This window comes from Typopeltis vanoorti, chromosome 18 (genome assembly GCF_054136105.1).
Source record: "Typopeltis vanoorti isolate ZY-2024b chromosome 18, IOZ_Tvanoo_1.0, whole genome shotgun sequence".
In the NCBI taxonomy this organism is placed as follows: Eukaryota; Metazoa; Arthropoda; class Arachnida; order Uropygi; family Thelyphonidae; genus Typopeltis; species Typopeltis vanoorti.
The window spans coordinates 98,218,576-98,240,450 of record NC_143566.1 but is presented as its reverse complement, the minus strand read 5'-3'; the positions used below and the strand labels follow the sequence as shown (position 1 = coordinate 98,240,450).

The 21,875-nt window shown below is 36.8% G+C and overlaps 2 protein-coding genes across 5 annotated transcripts in view; one reads left to right on the top strand and one right to left on the bottom strand.

The window, feature by feature from the left end:
• LOC150096978 (RNA-binding protein NOB1) overlaps window positions 1–4,179 on the bottom strand; it is a 90,054-nt gene extending 85,875 nt beyond the window's left edge. Inside the window, exon 1 of one of the 2 annotated variants that reach the window (XM_090407876.1) lies at window positions 3,986–4,179. In XM_090407876.1, the coding sequence (XP_090264002.1) occupies window positions 3,986–4,069 (84 nt within the window). In that variant the 5' untranslated portion in view covers window positions 4,070–4,179. The remainder of the gene's footprint in view (window positions 1–3,985) is intronic. The other variant, XM_090407877.1, reaches the window with a different exon arrangement.
• The window catches only part of Su(dx) (WW domain containing E3 ubiquitin protein ligase suppressor of deltex), a 436,167-nt gene continuing 418,456 nt past the window's right edge, over window positions 4,165–21,875 (top strand). For 2 of the 3 annotated variants that reach the window (XM_090407872.1, XM_090407873.1), the window contains exon 1: window positions 4,211–4,657. The gene's annotated coding sequence lies outside the window, so the exon portion shown is untranslated. Of the gene's footprint in view, window positions 4,658–21,875 lie in introns of all 3 variants that reach the window. The other variant, XM_090407874.1, reaches the window with a different exon arrangement.

Genomic DNA, 21,875 nt, shown 5'->3' with positions numbered 1-21,875 from the left:
ATAGAGATGGAAGGGTATGATGTGTTTCGTGAGGATAGAAAGGGTAAAAAGGGAGGGGGCGGTGCTATTGATGATAGAGAAAGAGTAATGTCCATACAAAGTAGAGATGCAAGAGGGAAATAGTGCCAGTCGTTTTGAGGCAGTATGGTGTGAGATAGAGATGAAATGAATCAAATACTTGGTTGGATGTTGTTATATATACCAGGAAATGTGGGTGGTGGTGATAATGAAATGTATAATCAAATTAGCCAAGCAAATAAGAAAAGGGTGATCATTATGGGTGATTTTAATTATGGCAATATAGACTGGAATGATGAGATAGTAACTGGAAGTAAAGAAAATGAGTTTCTTGAGGGATAACTACCTCAGACAGTATGTAACAGATTGCACACAAGGATTGAGGGGCTTGGATTTGGTCATCTCATCAGAGGATGTAATTATAAATGATGTGTCAAATCATCCACCAATTGGTGAGAGTGACCATGAAGTGATTACCTGGGTGGTTGCCAGCAGTGTGAGGACCTCTGTGTGAAAAGGGTATATGTGGAACTACAAGGGGGGGGGGTTGATTATGAAGAGCTCAGGAGACAGCTTGTGGTGTAACATGGAATGAGGAGTTAGCTGGAAAAGAGATCAATGCAGCTTGGGGGATTTTCAAAAACTATCTAGTAGGTAGATGCAATGTCTAAGTGTATTCCAAGGGTAAGAAGGTTAAATACAGTAGGTGTGAGATGGATGAATAAAGAGATTAAGCATGCAATACAGAGAAAGAGAGCATTGTGGCAGCAACATAAGTAAAGTGGAAATAACCAAATCCATGAGGTATCTACAAAGACCAGGCAAGGAGTGTGACTTGGTTGGTGAGAGTAGCTAAAGAGAGGTATGAACAGCAGTTAGCAAATGAAGCCAAAAAGAATCCTAAAGAGTTCTTTCGATATGTAGCCAGCAAAAGAAAGAATGATTATGGAAGGATGACATTGATTGGAGAAAATGGTATAAAGACAGCTGTTGCGGAATGTGTGGTGGAGATACTTAATGAGCAGTTCATACAGGTCTTTCAATCTTGTGAATGTGACTTCATGGAGAGATTGAGAGCAGTAGATAATGGAGAGGAGAGATTGACTGTAAGTGAGCAAGAGGTGTATGAGGAGTTAAGTAAACTAGATGTTAATAAGGCTGTGGGACTTGCTAATATATCACCACGTATTCTGAAGGAATGTGCCAGGCAGTTGACACTTGTCTTGACATATTTTTTTAATATGAGTCTTGCACTCGGTCAAGTCCCTAAGGAGTGGAAGGAAGGCAAGATTGTGCCACTTCATAAAGGAGGTGATTGAACTCAAGCATCAAACTATAGGCCTATCTGTGTGTTGGGTGTTGTGGTTAAGTTGTTGGAGAAGCTTGTGAGAACTAGGATACAGAATTGAGTTAACAACAATGGTATTATTTTTGATGGACAGCATGGATTTGCTAAAGGGAGGTCATGTTTTAGTAATCTACTTACTTATTACAATAAAGTGACTGCTTACTTGGACAGAGGAGAAGGATACACAGTGATATATTTGGATTTCGCAAAAGCTTTTGACAAAGTACCTCATGATAAATTGATAGTCAAACTGGAGCAGATGGGGATGGATATTAGATTGTAGATTGGCTGTCTGATAGGTATCAACAAGTTGTGTATGGGGGAGCGATGTCAAGGAAAAGGAAAGTCACCAGCGGAGTGCCTCAGGGATCTGTTTTAAGGCCATTACTGTTTAACGTATGTTAATGACATAGGTGAAGATTTGGATGGAGATATTCAGTTGTTTGCAGATGATGCAAGTCAGGACGAACCATAAAGAGTAGGGAGAAAATGACTGGAAGGAATCTGTAAAGGGGTGGAGGTTAATTGAGTATATTAGCAATTTTCTCTCTCTTTTTTTTTTTTGAGGTTGAAGTGGTTTAGTGAACAATTTTGTCTGTCTGATGTGAAAGTCAACCCAAGAAGAGAAAACTGATCTTAACTAAAGATAAAAACATTATCAGTAAAAAGTGAAGTAAGATCGTTCTGAGAAATAAGATATTACTTTGTTTTGATAGCAGTGAAATTTGCTATCACATCGATAGCAAATGCTTAAACATTGATCTTCACCCCATTTCAGAAGCTCAATGTTTAAGGGAGATTGGTATGGAAGATTTTGAAGCATGAATCATTTCAGCACTATAAAGTTTTTCAAACAAAGAGGAATGGAGTGTACTATTCATCAGCAAATTGTGGATAACATTTGAGTTAGTGAGATAAGGTCACCGATGTACAGGAGGAAGAGTGTGGATGTAAGCACAACATCTTGAAGTACCCCAATGCTGGCAAAGAAATCTGATCAGAGAGAGAGAGCTGACAAATCTATCAATAAAATGATGACACAAATAAGAGGTATCTGTCTGACATATTAGAAAGTAGCATATATAGAGGAAGAACAGTGTCAAAGAGAATTAAGGAGACAAGTGCAGTATAATAGGGCTCTGTCTTTGAAGCATCGATGTTTGATTTATATTATTATTATGTGACATCTTCACAGAGTCGCAAGACTTATTACATGGGGCAGGGTGCTGCCACTCTTTACACCACACAACAGAACACAATCCACACCAACTTACTATGCAGTATTTCTGTGTTAACTGTGCACTTCTAAGGCTGAGCTGGATGTTTTGCATTAAAAAGTTTGAAAAAAAAAAGTCTATACAAATATTCTTTTTGTCATGATGAGAATCCATACATATTAATGAAGTCATATCAACTTGCAAGTAGAGATACAGTTGTTTGTCGATGATGCACAGGTAGGAAGATGTAGTGACTGCAGTCTTGCACATGCATGAGACTTGGAGGAAACTGCAATATGTATAAGCTGGTGAGTAGCTCATCCAAGCAGTCATCATCCATGAATCATAGTTGCCAACAAGGTGCCAACGGCATGTTGGAAGAGCATTAAAGGGGTCAAAGATGGGAAATGTCAGCAAGAAATCACGTAATAGCATGATGACAATACATGTTTTTGAGTCTTACATTATATACATTAAGTTATACTTTAATCACTAACCATTACTGTAATGTCTCATTAAACTGTGTTACTATCTGGCCTCCAGTGCCTGCTTTTGTAACTGTAGTGACAAGAATCGGGTCCTAACCAACACAGAGAAATCCCAATGAATTAACACGTGAAAAAAAGTCCATATATATATATTTTTTTTTGTCATGATGAGAATCCATATATAAATAATATATATAAACCTGAAAAGAGAAACAGGGCTGTTTGTTGATGCACAGTTAGGAAAAGCAGTTAAAAAAGTACTCTGAAAAAGAATATTTTTTAATGAAGTGGATATACTACTCGCTGGGAATTGGAAAATGAATGAGTTTTAATGTTCTCAAGTATAACGTTTTGCATTCTATTTTAAGAATACTGATTTAGATGCTATATTAGCCAGGGACACATGAACGATGGTAATAACATTGCCTAAGCTAGCTAATAAGTTGTGAAGTTAAATTACGAAAAAGGATAAAGAACTGACTGTTTTTCTTTCCTGTTTCTTTTTTTCTTTCTTTTTTTTTTTTTTTTTTTTTTGAGATGTGGGAACTGGAGGAAGCGTAGAGATAAGCAATTAAGATATCAGGAAATTATGAAACAAGACCAGATTATGAGATCGACTCAGGTTGGCAACCAGGGAATTAGAAAAAAAAAAAGCGGATAGTTAGGGATAAAGTAAGTAGTGGAGACGGTAGGTTGTGAGCAGTAGAATGGAATATCATTCCTCGATGAGTCCCTGAAGGTATGACGTAATACTAGAAGGGAAAAAAACGTCTTTAATAGTCAGTTGTTTTTTCGATAGTATTATAATACACTGTAAATGAAACAATTCCATTAGTAATGATTTTACTTGCATATAAGTACATTATTTACAAATAAACATTGCTGCATATTGAATTAATCAAAATAAGACTTACATGTGCTGGGCAATTCTTAATTAAAGAACCAGAGTCAAGCACTAAATGACCTATCTTACTATTGCAAAGCGTGGGAGCTGCCATTTTAGAGATACAAACACATATTCTCGTCTATGACGATAATTATCGTATGTGGAAGTCACGTGAGCTGTGATGTCGACGAGAAGGGAAGTGCAACAGCGAACGGGTGATTGCAGATTGATGTAGATATAATTTGTTAAAACATTAAGTTCCGAAGTTCTAGTAAGCAAAGTTCATTTCGTAAATATTTTTGATGTACAAGTTTGTCTTCTGTACATACATTGCCTTGTCATATAATAGGTAGGAATCAATTGTAATTTTAAAAATTTATCATCGCCTTTACCAAATATTCTTCATCAGTTTATTCCGTAACATGGTTTTCAATTATTGCTTACTACTTCGATGGTTGTCATGTGAAACATTTTGCCAATTTTTCGTGATAAGAGGAAGTCTTTGTAACTAGATAAAGTTGTGTTGCTGAAATAGGAGTTGCGTGTCATTACTGTTATATAGTGGTTGCATTAGCACACGAAAGCAAAAATATAGGTCTGCAATTTTAGGAACTTATGCGCATGTGGAAGTGTAAATAAACAAACGAAAAAAATATACCTTTGGAGAGTGGTACAAGCAGCTTCATGAGAATAGTAACAGGTGACTTGATTTTTTTTTATTACATAATAAATGTATTACATTTGCAATGTTGACACGCTTCCTTAATTTGTAATTAAAGAAAATTTAAATGTTATTAAATGGACTTTTTAATAATATCACACTGACATCATTAGGTCCAGATGACCCGATTCATGGAAACTTTGGTATGTTGAAGAATCACTAGTAAATAAGTATTTGGTATTTATTATAATGTTATCAGTATATAAGGATAATAGTTTGACGATATTCTACGGAAGGCTTACTACTTTTGCCAAGAGAGAGATTACTTTCGCATAAACTACAAGTTAGATTTTATTTTTAGATATTCAAATGCTGCAAGCCAATGTTGATTTGCTTAAAAAGTGGGGAGAGGTTATAACCTCTGCTAGGTATGTCACGTATATTATAATCACCATGCTCATTATCTTCGTACATCGGAAGTTTTTAATTATAAATCGAAATACATTTTTATAGTTATGAATTTTTTCTGTATGGTGTACTTATATATGGAGTTAGTTAACCAAACTTACTCCACTTATAAGTACCCATACAGAAAAAATGCAACTTTTTATCGTTTATTTTCCATGTTAAGAGTTTCTGAATAAATTAAGTGTCTTGGCACCGATTTCAATATATTCTGATTTGATGCTGATATTCCATTCATATTTGCTCCCAAGTTTTGTAATAGTTTCCCATTTGGTGTTTTATCAGACACTTGCAAAGTCAAGCAGTATCACAGTGTAGCCATTTCCCTTATCAAATTTTGCTGTCACTGTAGCTGCCCACCATAGAGTATCGTATTCCTATCCTCCCATTGATGGATATTCCCTTTAACCAAACTTATCCAATATTAAACCATTCATAAGATGTTAGTTGGTCTTTATGTTGCTAATTCTGTTATCTGTATTGCACCATATAGCCTCAAATGAATCCTTTCCCCAGATCTAAAAATCCTACATTATCTTTGTATTTTGTTGGTCATAGTTATGTGTCAACAGCAATACCCCAGTCCTCTCCTTATCCTTATAACTATATCATTTTCTGTTATTCTTTAAATAGCCTCTTAAACTAATACCAATGTAACAGGCATGTATTATTGGAACAGAGGATATAGTGGTCAGTGTCCACTCTGCTACCAAGCCAGATTTTTGTTTATTGTGGGTGATGTACATCTGGTGTTACTGCAGTTGTAGAGAATATCATGTTTATCTTTTGTGAAGAGTAACCAGGAGGAGATTTGTTAACAAGGTAGAATATAGAAAATAAACTATCTTTTCAGGATTTTTGCAATTGCTTCAGAGTTGAAAATGGTTTTAAAATGAATAAGCAGAAAGGGAAATGGCACCAGTCGAGCATGGAGAGATCACCTCAAGTGAGTGGTATCAGTAGAAATGTAGATCCAAAATGAGCTGTTGTTTGTATACAAATACTAGAAGTATAAGAAACAAGGCAGCTGAAATGGTTGCATTAATTGCATCTGTTCACCCAAAGATTGTCAGAATAAATGAGACATGGTTGGAAGAGGATGACATCCTGACAGGAATAGAGATGGAAGGGTATGATGTGTTTCGTGAGGATAGAAGGGATAAAAAGGGAAGGGGGAGTGCCATTGATGATAGAGAAATAGTTATATCCATACAAAGTAGAGATGCAAGAGGGAAATAGTGCCGGTGGTTTTGAGGCAGTATGGTGTGAGAGAGAGGTGAATGGAATCAAATACTGGGTTGGATGTTGTTATAGACCAGGTAATGTGGATGGTGGTGATAATGAAATATATAATCAAATTAGTCAAGCAAATAAAAGGGTGATCATTATGGGCGATTTTAATTATGGCAATATAGACTGGAATGATGAGCAACTGGAAGTAAAGAAAATTAGTTTCTTGAGTTTTTGAGGGATAACTACCTCAGACAGTTTGTAACAGAGGGCACACAAGGATTGAGGGTCTTGGATTTGGTCATCTCATCTCATTAGCTGGAAAAGAGATCAATGCAGCTTGGGGGATTTTCAAAAACTATCTAGTAGGTAGATGCAATGTCTAAGTGTATTCCAAGGGTAAGAAGGTTAAATACAGTAGGTGTGAGATGGATGAATAAAGAGATTAAGCATGCAATACAGAGAAAGAGGGCATTATGGAGGCAGCATAAGAGAAGTGGAAATAACCAATTCCATGAGGTCTACAAAGACCAGGCAAGGCGGGTGACTTGGTTGGTTGTGGGTAGTTAAAGAGAGTTATGAACAGCAGTTAGCTAATGAAGCCAAAAAGAATCCTAAAGAGTTCTTTCAATATATAGCCAGCAAAAGAAAGAATGATTATGGAAGGATGACATTGATAGGAGAAAATGGTATAAAGATAGCTGTTGCAGAATATGTGCTGGAGATACTTAATGAGCAATTCATAAAGGTATTTCAGTCTTGTGAATGTGACTTCATGGAGAGATTGAGAGAAGTAAATGATGGGGAGGAGAGACTGACTGTAAGTGAGCAAAAGGTGTATGGGGAGTTGAGTAACCTAGATGTGAATAAGGCTGTGGGACTTGCTAATATATCGCCACGTATTCTGAAGGAATGTGCCAGGCAGTTGACACCTGTCTTGACATATTTTTTTAATATGAGTCTTGCACCTGGTCAAGTCCCTAAGGAGTGGAAGGAAGGCAAGATTGTGCCACTTCATAAAGGAGATGATCGAACTCAAGCATCAAACTATAGGCCTATCTGTGTGTTGGGTGTTGTGGTTAAGTTGTTGGAGAAGCTTGTGAGAACTAGGATCCAGAGTTGGGTTGACAACAATGGTATTATCTTTGATGGACAGCATGGATTTGCTAAAGGGAGGTCATGTTTTAGTAATCTACTTGCTTATTACAATAAGGTGACTGCTTCCATGGACAGAGGAGAAGGATACACAGTAATATATGTGGATTTCATGAAGGCTTTTGATAGAGTACCTCATGATAAGTTGACAGTCAAACTAGATCAACTGGGATTGGATATTAGATTAGCACATTGGATTGGAGACTGGCTATCTGATAGGTATCAACAAGTTGTGTATGGGGGAGCGATATCCAGGAAAAGGAAAGTCACTAGTGGAGTGCCTCAGGGAACGGGTCTGTTTTGGGGTCATTACTGTTTAACTTGTATGTTAATGATATAGGTGAAGATTTGGATGGAGATATTCAGTTGTTTGCAGATAATACAAAGTTGGGACGAACTGAACCATGATGAGTATTGAAGATGTTGTGGCCTTACAAGAAGACTTGGATAAATTGAGTGATTGGGCATGGAAATGGAGATGTGAGTTCAATGTTGCAAAATGTAAGGTTTTAAAATTTGGAAAACAAAGATGGGATGCAGAATTTATGCTTGATGAGGATATATTGTTGGAGGTGGAAGAAATAAGAGATCTGGGGGTGATAGTGGATAAGGATCTGAAATTTAGGGGACACATAGCCAAAATTGTGAAGAGAACACAAAGGCTTCTGGGAATGATGCAGAGGACATTTACTTGTAGAAGTAGGGAGATTCTTGTTCCATTGTATAAGGCTTTGATTAGGCCACATATGGACTATTGCGCCCAGATTTGGTCACCTGATTTTCAGAAGGATGAAGAGATGTTGGAAAGGGTCCAAAGGTGACTGACTAAGGTAGTTTTTAAACTTTGGAATGTCGATTACGAGGAAAGATAAGATTGAGAAGATGTAAATTGCAGAGTCTGGTGGACAGGAGGAAGAGGGGAGATATGATAGAAACCTACAAGTTGGTAAGGGGTTGTTATAGGATCAATGCTGGAGAAGTTCTACAGAAAGTAGTGGGAGATCGGGGGAGAACCAGCGGTCATCCCTTGAAACTGTATAAAGAGGTATAAGTAGGGGAGTGAGAGTCAGGTTTTTTCATGCAGAGTTTTGAATGATTGGAATGCCTTGCCTGAGAGTGTGGTGTCTGCAAGGAGTTTGAATGTGTTCAAGGCACGGTATGATGAGCTGTGTGCATGATAAAAGGACCTCTTAGATGAGTCTTTGACTCCATGCGGTCTTGGAGTAATAATAATAATTATTATTATTATTACCCCAAGAAGACTAAATTATTATTATTATTACCTTATTAAGTAGACTAAAAACATCTTTAACACTAATAAGCCAGTCCCTAGGAATCCAGAACGTATACAGTGAATCCTAGCTGCATACATCACAGGTATGCAGTTAGGATTCACTGTATAGGTTCTGGATTCCTAGGGACTGGCTTATTAGTGAGATGTTTTTAGTCTTCTTGAGGTGAAGTCGTTCTGTCGAAGTTGTTTTGGATGGTGTATAGTTCTAGACGGAGATTCTTGGGACAACATTGCTCTCAACAACAAAGATCTGTGACCTGAAATGACACCATCCAAAGTCTCATGCTATGGAATAGCTTCACCTCAAGGAAGATAAAACACACCTGTACTTATAAGCTGCTTCCAAATTTATTTGATAAGGTTTAATTCTATACGTTGCAGATATCTCACCTTTTCTTATGCAAAAGAATCCCATTTCATCTACTCTTACCCTCAGTAATACAAAAATCACCAGATAAGATTAGATCTCCTTGCTTGGATAATGTTTACTTCCAGACTTTCCTAGTATAAACATATCACATCAATAGCCTCCTCAGCATCCAAGAAACTTGGCATTCTCTTTTGTTCAAAAGCCTATTTTACACCCAACCAATTCTTACTCTATGCAAATACCAAATCTGCCCATGCTTAGAGCAGTTAGGCTTATAAATGATCCCTTTTACAACTTCACTTCATCCTCTATCTCACATGCCTAGTGTTTCAGCACTGTCTATTCTACAGGTACTTCAATGGTCACTGCATAAACACATCACATCAGTAGCCTCCTTAGCATCCAAGAAACTTGGCATTCTCTTTCGTTCAAGAGCCTATTTTACATCCATCGAACTCTCTCCAGTGAATTGGCAATCATCATTTGTTAATCAATTGCTCAGCATCCCTTTATTGTGCAACTGCAAACACACTGATCCTACTTCTGTTCTATATCTTTTATTCCGTCCACCTCTGTCCTCTGGAACAGCCTTCATCATGAAGTATTCCCAAACAAATATAACCTGCAACTATTAAAAAAAAAATCAATTAACTCCCCTTTGTCCTCATCTGCATACCACACATACCACTGATGTGCTTATAGGTCCTTTGACTGTATGGAATCAATATAAAAAATAAAGCAACAACAAATCTCTGAATCAATTGCAAATGATAACCATAATCTCCTTTTTTTCCACAAACGATAAACAGGATCTTCTCCCCCTCCTTGGTCTTTTTTTATCTGTCTTCTACCCACAGAAGGCTTTAGTATGTCATTGCTGTCTGTAGGCTTAAGGAATTTTTTTGATTATTTTTTATATATTTCAGGTACCCTGTTCGAGAAACCACACATGAAACTTTTTCAAGCCACTTCAGGTCTCCTGTAAGTGAGACAGTAGTCTAACACCAATGATGAAATTCATCTCCCATCTAAAGACAATTGCAGCCATACATGTCAAAGTCAGGATTCGAATCCAGAAACTGTTAGTTTGAGTGTGATTATGCCAACCTCAACCAACCAGGTTTAATGTGATTGTCTATACTCCAACTTTGGGTAAAAAGAATGTTTAGTTAAAAAAAAAAAAAACGGTAATCTGACCTGGCATGCAATAATAAATTATTAATTCGTATGAATATGTCACAAATTAAAGATGCCAAGAAATTATATTCTTGGTTTAATCCTTTATCCAAGTAAACAAAGTTTACTTGGATAAAGGATAAAAGCGCAAACTTTGTTTCTAAGTTTGCGCTTGAAGTAACTTCAGGACTAGGCAACTCGCATATAGAAGCTAATGACTTCACATCACATGCTTTAGTATCCTATAATGCAAAGCACATATCCTTAAAGACATGTATAATGCTATGCATTATGGGAATGGCCACTACCTGGACTGGTTTTGACCTTTATTGAGGTCTCATCAGTGAGAGCCAGACCCAGAGTTGATACCAAGGTTGAAGTAATGCAGAGGTCATATTTCCATATACGAGTAGCCAAAAGGTGTCACACCTTATTACTGGCTCCTACTGATGAGATCTCAGTAAGGTCTGGGTAGTGGCCTTTCCCATAATGCATAGTATTATATATGTCCGAAAGGATATGTGCTTTGCATTATGAGATACTTAGGCAAGTGATGTGAAGTCATTAGTTTCTATATATGAGTTTCCCAGTCCTGAAGTTACTTCAAGTGCAAACTTTGTTTGCTTACACTTAAATAAAGGATTAAACCAAGAATATAATTTCTTGGCATCTTAATTTGTGACATAACCAAGTGAAAAACTTGTATGTGTTTCCAGTACTCATTAATCATGACATCCTGTATTTGGCCTGAACCCAACTTGTTCCAGTTCATGTTCTGCAATTTTTCTTAAGATATATGAAAGCAAACTTTTTATACACCCTGTCTGGAACACTTAGTAGAAAAATGCCTATGTAATTCTCACAATGAAATTTTTTCATTATGAGAATTGTGCTCAAAAAGTTTCCATCTGTAAAAAGACAAAAAAAAACAAACAGATTTTTTTGAGCTTTACTTCAATCATCTGGACCTCCATATTTGGGCATTTCTGGTGAAATACTATCTACCATAGTTGCCTTTACACATTTCCAGCTTTTGCTACAAGTATATATACACTTCTGATTGCATTCCTTTTTAATCTTTGAAAGTAATTAATGAACATGTTGTCTGAACTTCAGATCACCTTTAGATTTTAAATCTCATCTCTCCCCTGAAGCACAGTTTCCCATACTGTACAGTACATAACTCTACATTTCAAAGTGCAATTCCTTGTACTCAACAATATTAAACTGTAACCCACTCATTTATCTAAGCAAAGAGTATTCAAATCATCCTGAGGGGAATGAACATTAGCATTATAACTGCCTTCCTTGGAATTATTTCTCAAACAGCTGAAGATTCACATGAAATATCACTAACAAATAAGTTAACTGGAGTGGCCCAAAAACAGAACCCAGAACCCTGTTGCACTGGATACCTTCATTTTTTTAGAGATACTGTCTCATCATACATAACTTGCTGTTATCTTCCAGAGCCAGTCAATTTAACCTATCTATGTATCCATTTCCATCTTCCCCAGTTTTTTACACTAGCTTGTCATATGGCAGTATATGAAATAGCTGCAAAATCTTAGAATATCTTCCTTGTAAAGAGGACTGTGACGTCACCTACACCGGCTCTACAATTAGGTCCTTATGGACTAGATTACATGAGCACTTCAGGGATTGCAATATTCCCATTCTGGAATATCTGAACACAAACATCGCAACATCAAAAAGAAAAATAAAACACAGAGTACAGGGAAGACTGAGATTGCAGCTCACTCCCTCGAACTAAAACTTATTCCCCAAATTGACAAGGCCATAATCATAGACAAACAAGACAACGAAACAGTGCTAAGAATATCCGAAACTATTGCCATAAAATGTGATGAAAATTCTATCAACGTCCACCGCCCCTACCTAATTTCCGAATGTTGGACGATCCAGAACCTACAATTTAAGCCATGCCTCCAGCCATGTAGTGACAACTAATGCCCTTATATGTCAGGGCAAAGCCCTACACTCATTTCCGACAAAGTTCCGAGGATGGTCACACGACCGAAACGGTTCCACACCCCGTTAACCCTTTCCCAGTTGCCACAATAGTTTTTACCCCCCCCCCCCCTCACAAAAATGCGCCCTAATTCAAAATAATATATGTATACATTTATATATATATTATTAATATTAACCTGGGTTATCGAAACTTATTTTCCCGTGTCTAAACTCCCCCCCCCCCCCGCTTGTAAACAACTTTCAGCAAGATCATGGAAGTGGAAGACATCGTAGAATCAAAAAAGGTATGTACCAAATTTTTCCACCTCTTTTATTCTACCTTAATTGCCTTCTATACTCACCAATAATTCCCTAAATATATACCCCTCTTGAGTATTGATAGCCAATGTATTTAAATAAGGGACACTCCTAAACAAAAACAGGCTTAATAGCCGTAATTATAATAATAATGAAATATGAGTTTCCTTCTTCAGCATGTTTATTGCCTTATTATAAAATTTAAGCAGACTTAAGCAAGACCTGCATTTCACAAAATAATGCTGACACCATTATAAAGAATCCTATGTACATCAACCCAATTTAATGTAAGTTACTTTTATTTGCAGTTATATAGGTTGGTCCATAATTGGAAACATCTGTTCTAGAACTGTTCTTATGCACTGCTGCTATTTTGCTTTCTTCCTTAGGGATCTGTCCCATTTGAAGACATTAAACAACTGGGTTAAGAGCTGATTCTTTCACACACATTCCTGAAATATACTTGGTGATATGTCATTCATTCTTGTATCCTTGTTAACATAACTCAATCAATAGTTTTGATTGAGTTATGTTAGCAATCAGTTATGATCAGAAGAGAATCAAATGATTCTCTTCTGATCCCTCCATTTGCTTCCCTTCTAGATGTTAAAATAGCATCATTTATGCTAGTATGAGATTTGCTGATAAAGTGCTCCTTAAATAATTCCACTACACCATAACATTCACCAGTATCACCCTTCCATAACTGTTCTTTCTCTTGCTTGTGCCATATGTATTTACTTGTATTTCTTTGTATCCATGAAGATGCCTTGGTGACAGAGGTGAAATGTTGGCTTAATAATTCATCATAAAAAATTATGGAAACAACTGCCATGTTAGAGTAGAACTTCAGTTTAATATAAACCAAAATAATCACTCGATATATATGTTTATATATATACACACAAACAGGGGTGTCGGCAGATTAGATTACCCCCTGAGGCAAACAGTTAAATATTGCCCCTGATGGATTATAAGACAAAAATATAAGAAAATCTTCAATTGCTATTTTGTTTTTATTGCAAGAGAAACATTAATGCAAAACAATTACATAATAATATTAATTAAATGTTTGCTCTACAGGAATTATTAAAATATATTAAGCACATAAACTAAACTAAACTACAAAATCTGAGAATATCACGAAATATGAGTTTTCTTCTCCAGCATGTTTATTGCGTTATAAAATTTAAGCAAGACTTGCATTTCACAAACTAATGAAAAAGCTGCGGGTTCGAATCCTGCTGTGAGCATGGATGTTTGTGATTTGTGAAAATACTAGTGGTGATGATGGGCAGCAGAGGATAATGGTAGTTGTGGTTCGTTATAGTTGGTGGAGACTGAGAGTTGTAGAGTAGGTGCCCTACCTTGATCAGTCTTTGAACTCCCTGGAGGTATGTAATAAGAATAAATGCCGTGTGTTTGTAAAACATCTTGTTGCCATAATACGGCACCAACCGCACTATGGCTGAACGAGTGCCCCTATTAAGCGGCACCCTGAGATAGGGTGCCTCTATGCTACACCCTGTCGACGGTACAGCACACACATGCAAAGAAACAAGCTGCACTACAATCTACATGGTATGCTAAAATTACATTGATTTGGTCAACCATTAAAACTATTGGTCCGACCTCTGGTGAAAAAAAAAAAACTTACTACATCAGTGCTAGAGTCCTGTTATTATTGTCTATTTGGTTACAAAAATATATTAAGCTAGAGAGCAACATGTTCACACGAAGTTATTCATATAAGTATACATATAAATTAAAACAAAACAGTATGGATGGTGGCCAATAAAAGTTGAAATAATTGTTTAGAGTCCTGAACATCGTGACATGAGATAACTTGGATTTCTCACATTTCAACAGGGTGTAAGCAGCAATCAATGCAATCACAGCATAGTGAGAACACCCAGATTTCGAGACAAGCTGAGATTTCTCTTCTTGGAATTACACTGACATCAAGCCTCTCCTGGCATAAACACATCACAACCATTGCATCCTCAGCTTCTAAAAAATCTGGATTTCTCTTTCACTCGAGATGTTACTTCACCCCTGAACAGCTGTTAGCCTTATGCAAATCACAAATGTGCTCAGATATCGAATACTGCTCTCACATGGGGTGAGGTCCCCAAAAGCTCCCTCAAAATGCTTGACTCAATATAGAGGAGAGCAAGGTATTGGCTAATCAGGTTAACCATCACTTTACTATAACTGACATAAAAATCCTTAATTTCAAACAATGAAAAATGATTTTAAAAATAATAATTTTTAATAAAGAGCTTTTTATTCATTCATCGTAAAACAATATATGACCAGTGGTGGTGATTAAATAAAAAAAATGTAACTCCAGATCTAAGAATTTCTGGAACATGAACAAATTATTTATATTACAACCTTTCAAAGAGCCTGTGTAGCTCAGTGGAAGTGGTGTTTGTACTCCTTAGCACTAAACCTCCTGAAGAAAGAGCATCATCAATTTGATTCTAGTCATTGACTAGAGGAACTCTTTCTGTGCCTTTTTTCGACTGGTTTCCGAGTTAGTTGATCTCTGGTGTTTTTCATCCCATAAACTCGAGAAAATTGACTGTAGAACCCACACTATTTCATACATTAAAAATATTGTGATAGAGACCATGAGATGGTGGGACTTGTTGAGCCATCTCTTCACTATGTACTGCTTAAATTAGTGATAGCCTTGGGCTTCCCATCTCTGATTGGCTACCTGTGGAGATTGAATTGCCCACTCATTCTCCAAAAGTTAGATAGAGCTAAAAATGGCCTTACCTACTCCCTATAAGGATATAAAAGGTGTTTACTGAGAATGATGGTCTTACAACACTTGTTCTTGAGTAAGTGCAGTTTTTTGAAAACTATATTTGGGACTTTGTACATGCATTTATTTGAAATTAATAAGAGAGTAGGAAATTACCTATGTAAAATCTCGTATAGAAAAAAAAATAGAAATATTTTTTCTATGTCGATTTTACATGGGCAATTAAATTACATATTATACTTGTAAGTAAAAGAATGTGTAACTGACTGTACTGAGATAAATGTTGTAACTAAATGTTAAAATATTTGAATAAGAACCACTAGATTTGCAACTAAAATTAAGCTCAGACTGGATTAGGCTAGGAGACTTAAGGCTGACAACAGTCGCGAAGGTCACCGGATTATGAGTTTTCCCGCCAAAAGCCAGCAATAACATGGGTGATGGAGAAAACTCTCCAGTAAATCCGGGAGATTTTAGAGAAAGGCCAAGGTCGGGAGAATGATATAAAAGATAGAGATTGAGTCCTTTCTTTTAAGCTTACACTGTGATCCGAATGCATTTTTGAAAATTATGGAGACAACTACCGTGTTTGAATAAAAACCTTAGTTTAATATAACTAAAGTCTACATTCGACGTTTCGACCTTTATGTCGAGGTCATCTTCTGGAGCGTACAACTATACACAGAAAACAAGCTACACTACAATCAAACTGGTTTGTTAAAGACACTGACCAACCGCTACAACAATTGTTGGCCTGACCTCTGGTGGAAAAAAAAAATTATACATCAATGCTAGAGTCCTATTATTAGTGTTATCTGTTGGTTGTAGAAATACATTGGACACAACAACAAGTACCTATCTATATACATATATTAACATCGTGTACATTCCAGCCAGTTGGTATGGAATGGTTTCTGATACTACCTGAAGATTGGCTAGAGTCCTGTATAGGACTCTAGCCAATCTTCAGGTAGTATCAGAATAACACTAATAATAGGACTCTAGCGTTGATGTATAATTTTTTTTTTCCCACCTGAGTTCAGGCCAACAATTGTTGTAGTGGTTGGTCAGTGTCTTTAACAAACCAGTTTGTTTGTAGTGTGGCTTGTTTTCTGTGTATAGTTGTATGCTCCAGAAGATGACCTTGACATAAAGGTCGAAACGTTGAATGTAGATTTTAGTTATATTAAACTAAGGTTTTTATTCAAACATGGTAGTTGTCTCCATAATTTTCAAAAATGCATAGAGATTGAGTGGCTAAGGGGCTCTTGTTTCGAAGTTTGTTTCCTGTGCCAGGCCTTTTAGAGGACGGGGAGAGTCACGTTCCCGTGAGCAGCAGTTCCGACAAAGATGGGAATTTCGCTAGTAACAGAGACGGCCTTTTCAAGATATCCCACTGTGAGATTCCCCAATGATCTAATTGCGTGCTGAATTATCACAGCCGTGTCCTAGTGCCCGATCGAAAGTTAGCAGGGATGAAATGGAACGTGCCCGTAAGCCTTTAGGATCTATGACTGTGTAACGAACTAGAAAGATTGTAAGTAGAATGTTTCATGTAATATCCTTGATTGTGAAGCTCAGATGACAAATGTTGATTCTGTTATCTAGTGACATAGAAGGTGTTAGGAAGAATTGGAAAGTCGTATTTTAGTTTGAGTGTGAATAGTAGAATACAGAGATCTGCAGATTTGCTTATGTTATGTAATGCTAAGAGCGAATATGGTTTGAGTTTTGCCTTTTATTGTTTACAACGTGAGAGAAAGTTAAGTGTATTAAGTATCGTCCAAGTGTCTGGAAGGTTATGTGTAATTATGATTTCTTTGTCTTAAAGCTTAAGCAAAATGCTCAGTTGATTTTGTGGAGAGTTAGTACACATGACAAGTATTGTCTCCAGTGTACTCTTTTTGTCTTAGTTAGAACCAGACATGTGATATGTATTTGAATGTTGTATATAATTTGTCTTAGTAAGAATAAACATGTTGTTTTTGTTAATAGCTTGCCTGATCTTGTTTAGCCAATGCACTTCTCATAAAAATACCAAACCTGTGTGACCTAAGAGTAGTAATATCCATGACTGACTGATTACTTAATAGGAGTTGCTTGAGATAGAGTTAAATTATGAGTTATTTTGTGCATAGCTGAATATTTCTCTTGTATGTAAGGCAAGGAACAACAATTCTTTTACACGACCCTTAATGGCACATTTAATAAAAAAAACAAATTTTTAAGGATCAATACAAGTGAAATACAGCAAAGTAGATTAAGGACTTGGCTTCAGCAAAGAGGCTTTTCTCACGTCTACAATTCAAGCACGTGCAAGAACATATTTATGGCCTTGAGAGAGGGAGGGGGGAGTACAACTAAATTAAGGACTAAAGGATTAAGATTAATTGCAAGTTTTTTGTGTGAATTAGAAATTGAAGTCTATAGACAGTTTGAACTAGCTTAAGCAACTACAATATAAAATAAATAAGAAAAATATTACAATGGCACAGTAGACATTAGACATCCATTCGTTAAATCCTTAAATAATTAATAAAAAGTAAATATGATAATTTTTACATCTATATCCTGTCATTAAGCAATCATCTACTCTATTATGAGTGATAGTCCTGCTATGCTTATGCCAGGCAGTGAAATCCATGTCTCACCTAAACTTCTGCAGCTGTTGGGTGGAAAGCAAGTATGCTAACCACTTGGCCAACAATTCCAGCAGACATGCTATTAATCAAAAATTGAAAATGTGACTATAATAATTAAAATTAAAAGGTTCCCATTTAGTACCACAGTGGAAAAACCAATCTTGCATATTCCGTTGCTATTTTTTGAGAGAGAGTAAGAAATGGTGATATCAAATTTTGGAATTGCTCTAAATATTCATAACTGCTTAAAATTACATATTTTCCTGCAGTAAGAAAGATTTATTTATGGTAATATACTGAATACGAAAAAAATCTTTTTTGTGCTTTAAGTCTAACATGTTAAGTTCTCTTATCCTAAATGCTTATAAATTTGTTCACAAAAACAATGAAAAGAATATCTGCTCCAGAGGTGGCAGATAATCTTGATTTTGTAAATTCTAGTGCAAGATTTTGACAGGTGATCATGGAATCTGTTGTAATGTTTCTGAAATTGTTGAAATTCCTACCTTATTTCTTACTTTACTACCTGTTTCCTCAATTTCCATTTTCTTGTTAAATGCCCACTGATTCACATCTCTAGCATAACTGACATCATCTATCCTCCATCTGAAACTCTGCTGTGTTGATTCATGTACATATTACTTATTACTTTATAAAACTTGTGAATTAACTGTTTTCTGTTTATTTGTTGGGTTGTATTCTTCCACTTCGCAACACTGATATTAAAATGGTCCATTTTTAATACTTCAGTTTGCTACTTAATAGGCTCCTATGATGCTATGACTGTATATAGCTATGAAATGCCACAGTCCTCTGTGGTGTATGAATTTAATGGGTCTTTCATCTTATCTATTTGACTTATCAAATTAAGTCAAAAAGTAGAACAGCCTCATGTCGAAGTGGCTGTTCTACTTTATATTTGTTTGGAGACTATGTGGTGTATTTTTTTTTTTTTTTTAAATATATAATAGCGCCTCCGTAGCGCAATTGGAAGAACGACGGTATATTGCGGCATTCGATTGGAATAGGCCTAAGTTCGATTCTCGTCGCGGCGGGAGGAATCTTTATCTGGACGATTTCAGTCGAAGGTGAGTTAGCTGATCTCATATGGAGGTAGCAAGGTTTTTCATCCTGCATACAGACAAATCGGCCCTTCAGAACACATGCAATTTACAGATAAAAAATACTAGTTGTTGTAGTGGTGGAGGTGTGCGGTAGATGGTGTTGATGGAGATGATTCGTAGTAGAGGTTTGGTGTAGTGGTTGAGACAGTTGGTGTCCTCCCGCGATGAATATTCAGACTCCTTTGAGATATCAGGAATAATAATAATAATAATAATGCATTTTAACTGGATATGGGAATCCTTTCCTTCATTGTTCTCAAGTTATCTTTATGAAAACGCTATCATGCTATTATAACAACTTTAATTAAAATATCAGGAAACACACACACACACACACATAGAGAGAGATACAAGCTACATTATGATTCATTACTACAGTATGCTGCAACATATCACTTTGGTCAACCATTCACAAAAATAAATATATAAATACTAATTAACTAAATATGTAAAAATATATATAAGTATGGTGGTAAGGTTTATACCATATGTTGCTCCTCATAAGTGTAGTTTTTTTTAAAAGAAATTTCCATAAATTTAATTAATACTTCCAATATATCACAAAGTCAAACTGCCATCATCAAGGAACATAATATATGTGCACACAGGCACTGCACTGAGAAATGAGGTTGAAGATTGTCAACTGAAAGTGGACTAAAATTGGGTATCCTCAGCTGTTGGGCTCAAGTATGAAGGATGAGAGCTTTCCAAATTTGGAGCAGTTTCATGCAACCAAATTTGTTGAGGTTTGGGTAGCTTCTTAAGCAGATTCAAGGAATAGTCTTTTATATTTATATTTGCTGTGATGTAGTAGAGTTGCCTTCTTCCAGCATATCAAAGGCAGGTATCCAAAGTATGGTCATCAAGCCCTTCCTGAGTGGTGGAAGTGGATATAGTTCTTATGTTCAGCAATTCTGATATTGGTTGTCCTTCCTATTTGGCCATAGTAGGATAGTTTAAGGGATGCCAATTTTTGCATATGGTCTGTAAGTGGTTGTAAGGTTGTATTTTTTAGGATTTTAGTTTTTTTTTTTTAGATGTGCCTCATATCATATACAGGGTGATTCAGAACTCTTGGGCCAAACTTTAAGGGGTGATAGAACACACCTAAACAAGAACTTTTCATCATACAATGCATAGTCCAAACTCAAGCGGTGAAGCGCTAGGGGTTAGCAACTACTGTGTCAGGAAATGAAGAAACACAAGAATGACATTTGAAATTTGAAACAATTACAGAACATAAATTAAAGAATTTTATTGAACAAATTGTAGAAACTGCTCAAAAGAGTGACCGCCAACATTACTTCAGTCTTCACACCTTTGACATAGTGATTGGCAAAAAAAACCAGGCATTTCTCATACAGTGGCAGCGATGATAGAAATCATGGCAATGACGTCTTCATTGGAATCGATGGAGCTATCGTAGATCAGGCTTTTCATATGGCCCCATAGAAAAAAATCCAGACATGAGAGATTGTGCGATCGTGGCGGCCAAGCGATGGGACCACCCGGACCAATTCATCATCCTGGAAAGGTTGCATCCAAGGCATTCCACACATCCACACTGAAATCGGGTAGCACTCCATCATGTTGGAACCACATACGTGTCTGAATGTTTGCTGGAACAGGGTTCAGTAATTCTGGCAAGACCTCTTGTAAAAATACGAGGTACGTTCACCCATTCAGTCGTGCTGGCAGAAGGTATGGGCCAATCAGTCAAATGGCCATGTAGGATTCCAGCCCAAACATTTATGGAGAAACACCACTGGTACGAATGTGGACGTGTGGCATGCGGATTTCTGCTTGCCCACACATGATAATTGTGGGTATTAAAAATGCCCTCATGTGTAAAGGTACATTTGTCAGTGAATAAGACGTGCATCAAAGTCCAGCTGCACTGCAGTCTGCTGCAGGAACCACTGTGCAAAATTCAGATGAGGCCGATAATCTGCAGGTGTTAAGGCATGCACCCCCTCTGTGCATGGTAGGGGTATAATCGTTTGTCTCGTAGAACTCGCCACACCGTCGATTGGGGCACACGTACAGTATGGGAAATTGCTCGTGTGCCACATCCGGGATGATCTTCAACCCTACGTAGAATTTCCTCTGTAACATGTGCTGTCCTTGCATGCCGCTGACAAAGGAGTCCATTTCGCACAGATACTGGTACAATCACTGAAAGGTTTTACGATCAGGCACGCGTCTGGTCGGAAAGTGTTCTAGGTACAGTCTTTGGGCTTCCCTCACATTCCCGTCCAAAGCTCCGTAAATGAAATGCATGTCAGCCTTCTCCTGATTTGTGAAAGAATCCATCCTTTTTTTACACTCCATGGTAGAAATAACAACGAATGCAAAAACAAGTGCTTATAAGTATTCACTGGAAAGTGCCCTCTAGCTCTTTGCTGCTTGAGTTCGGACCATGCATTGTATGACAAAATGTGCTTGTTTGGGTGTGTTCTATAACTCCCTTAAAGTTTGGCCCAAGAGTTCTGAATCACCCTGTATATACAGAATGGTGATAGCTTTGGTGTGGTCTCTGCTTACGGAAAGCCTTCATAGGATAGGATTAACAGGGCTAAATTAATTAGTTCAGATAACAGTGTCCTCTCCACTGAATTTGACCACATACACAAAAACTTCTTTGTCAAAGGCTACAGTTCTAGCCATATCCAAAAAAAAAAATATTAAAACCACACCTTTTCTCTACTGTACACCAAAGCTCTCACCATTCTC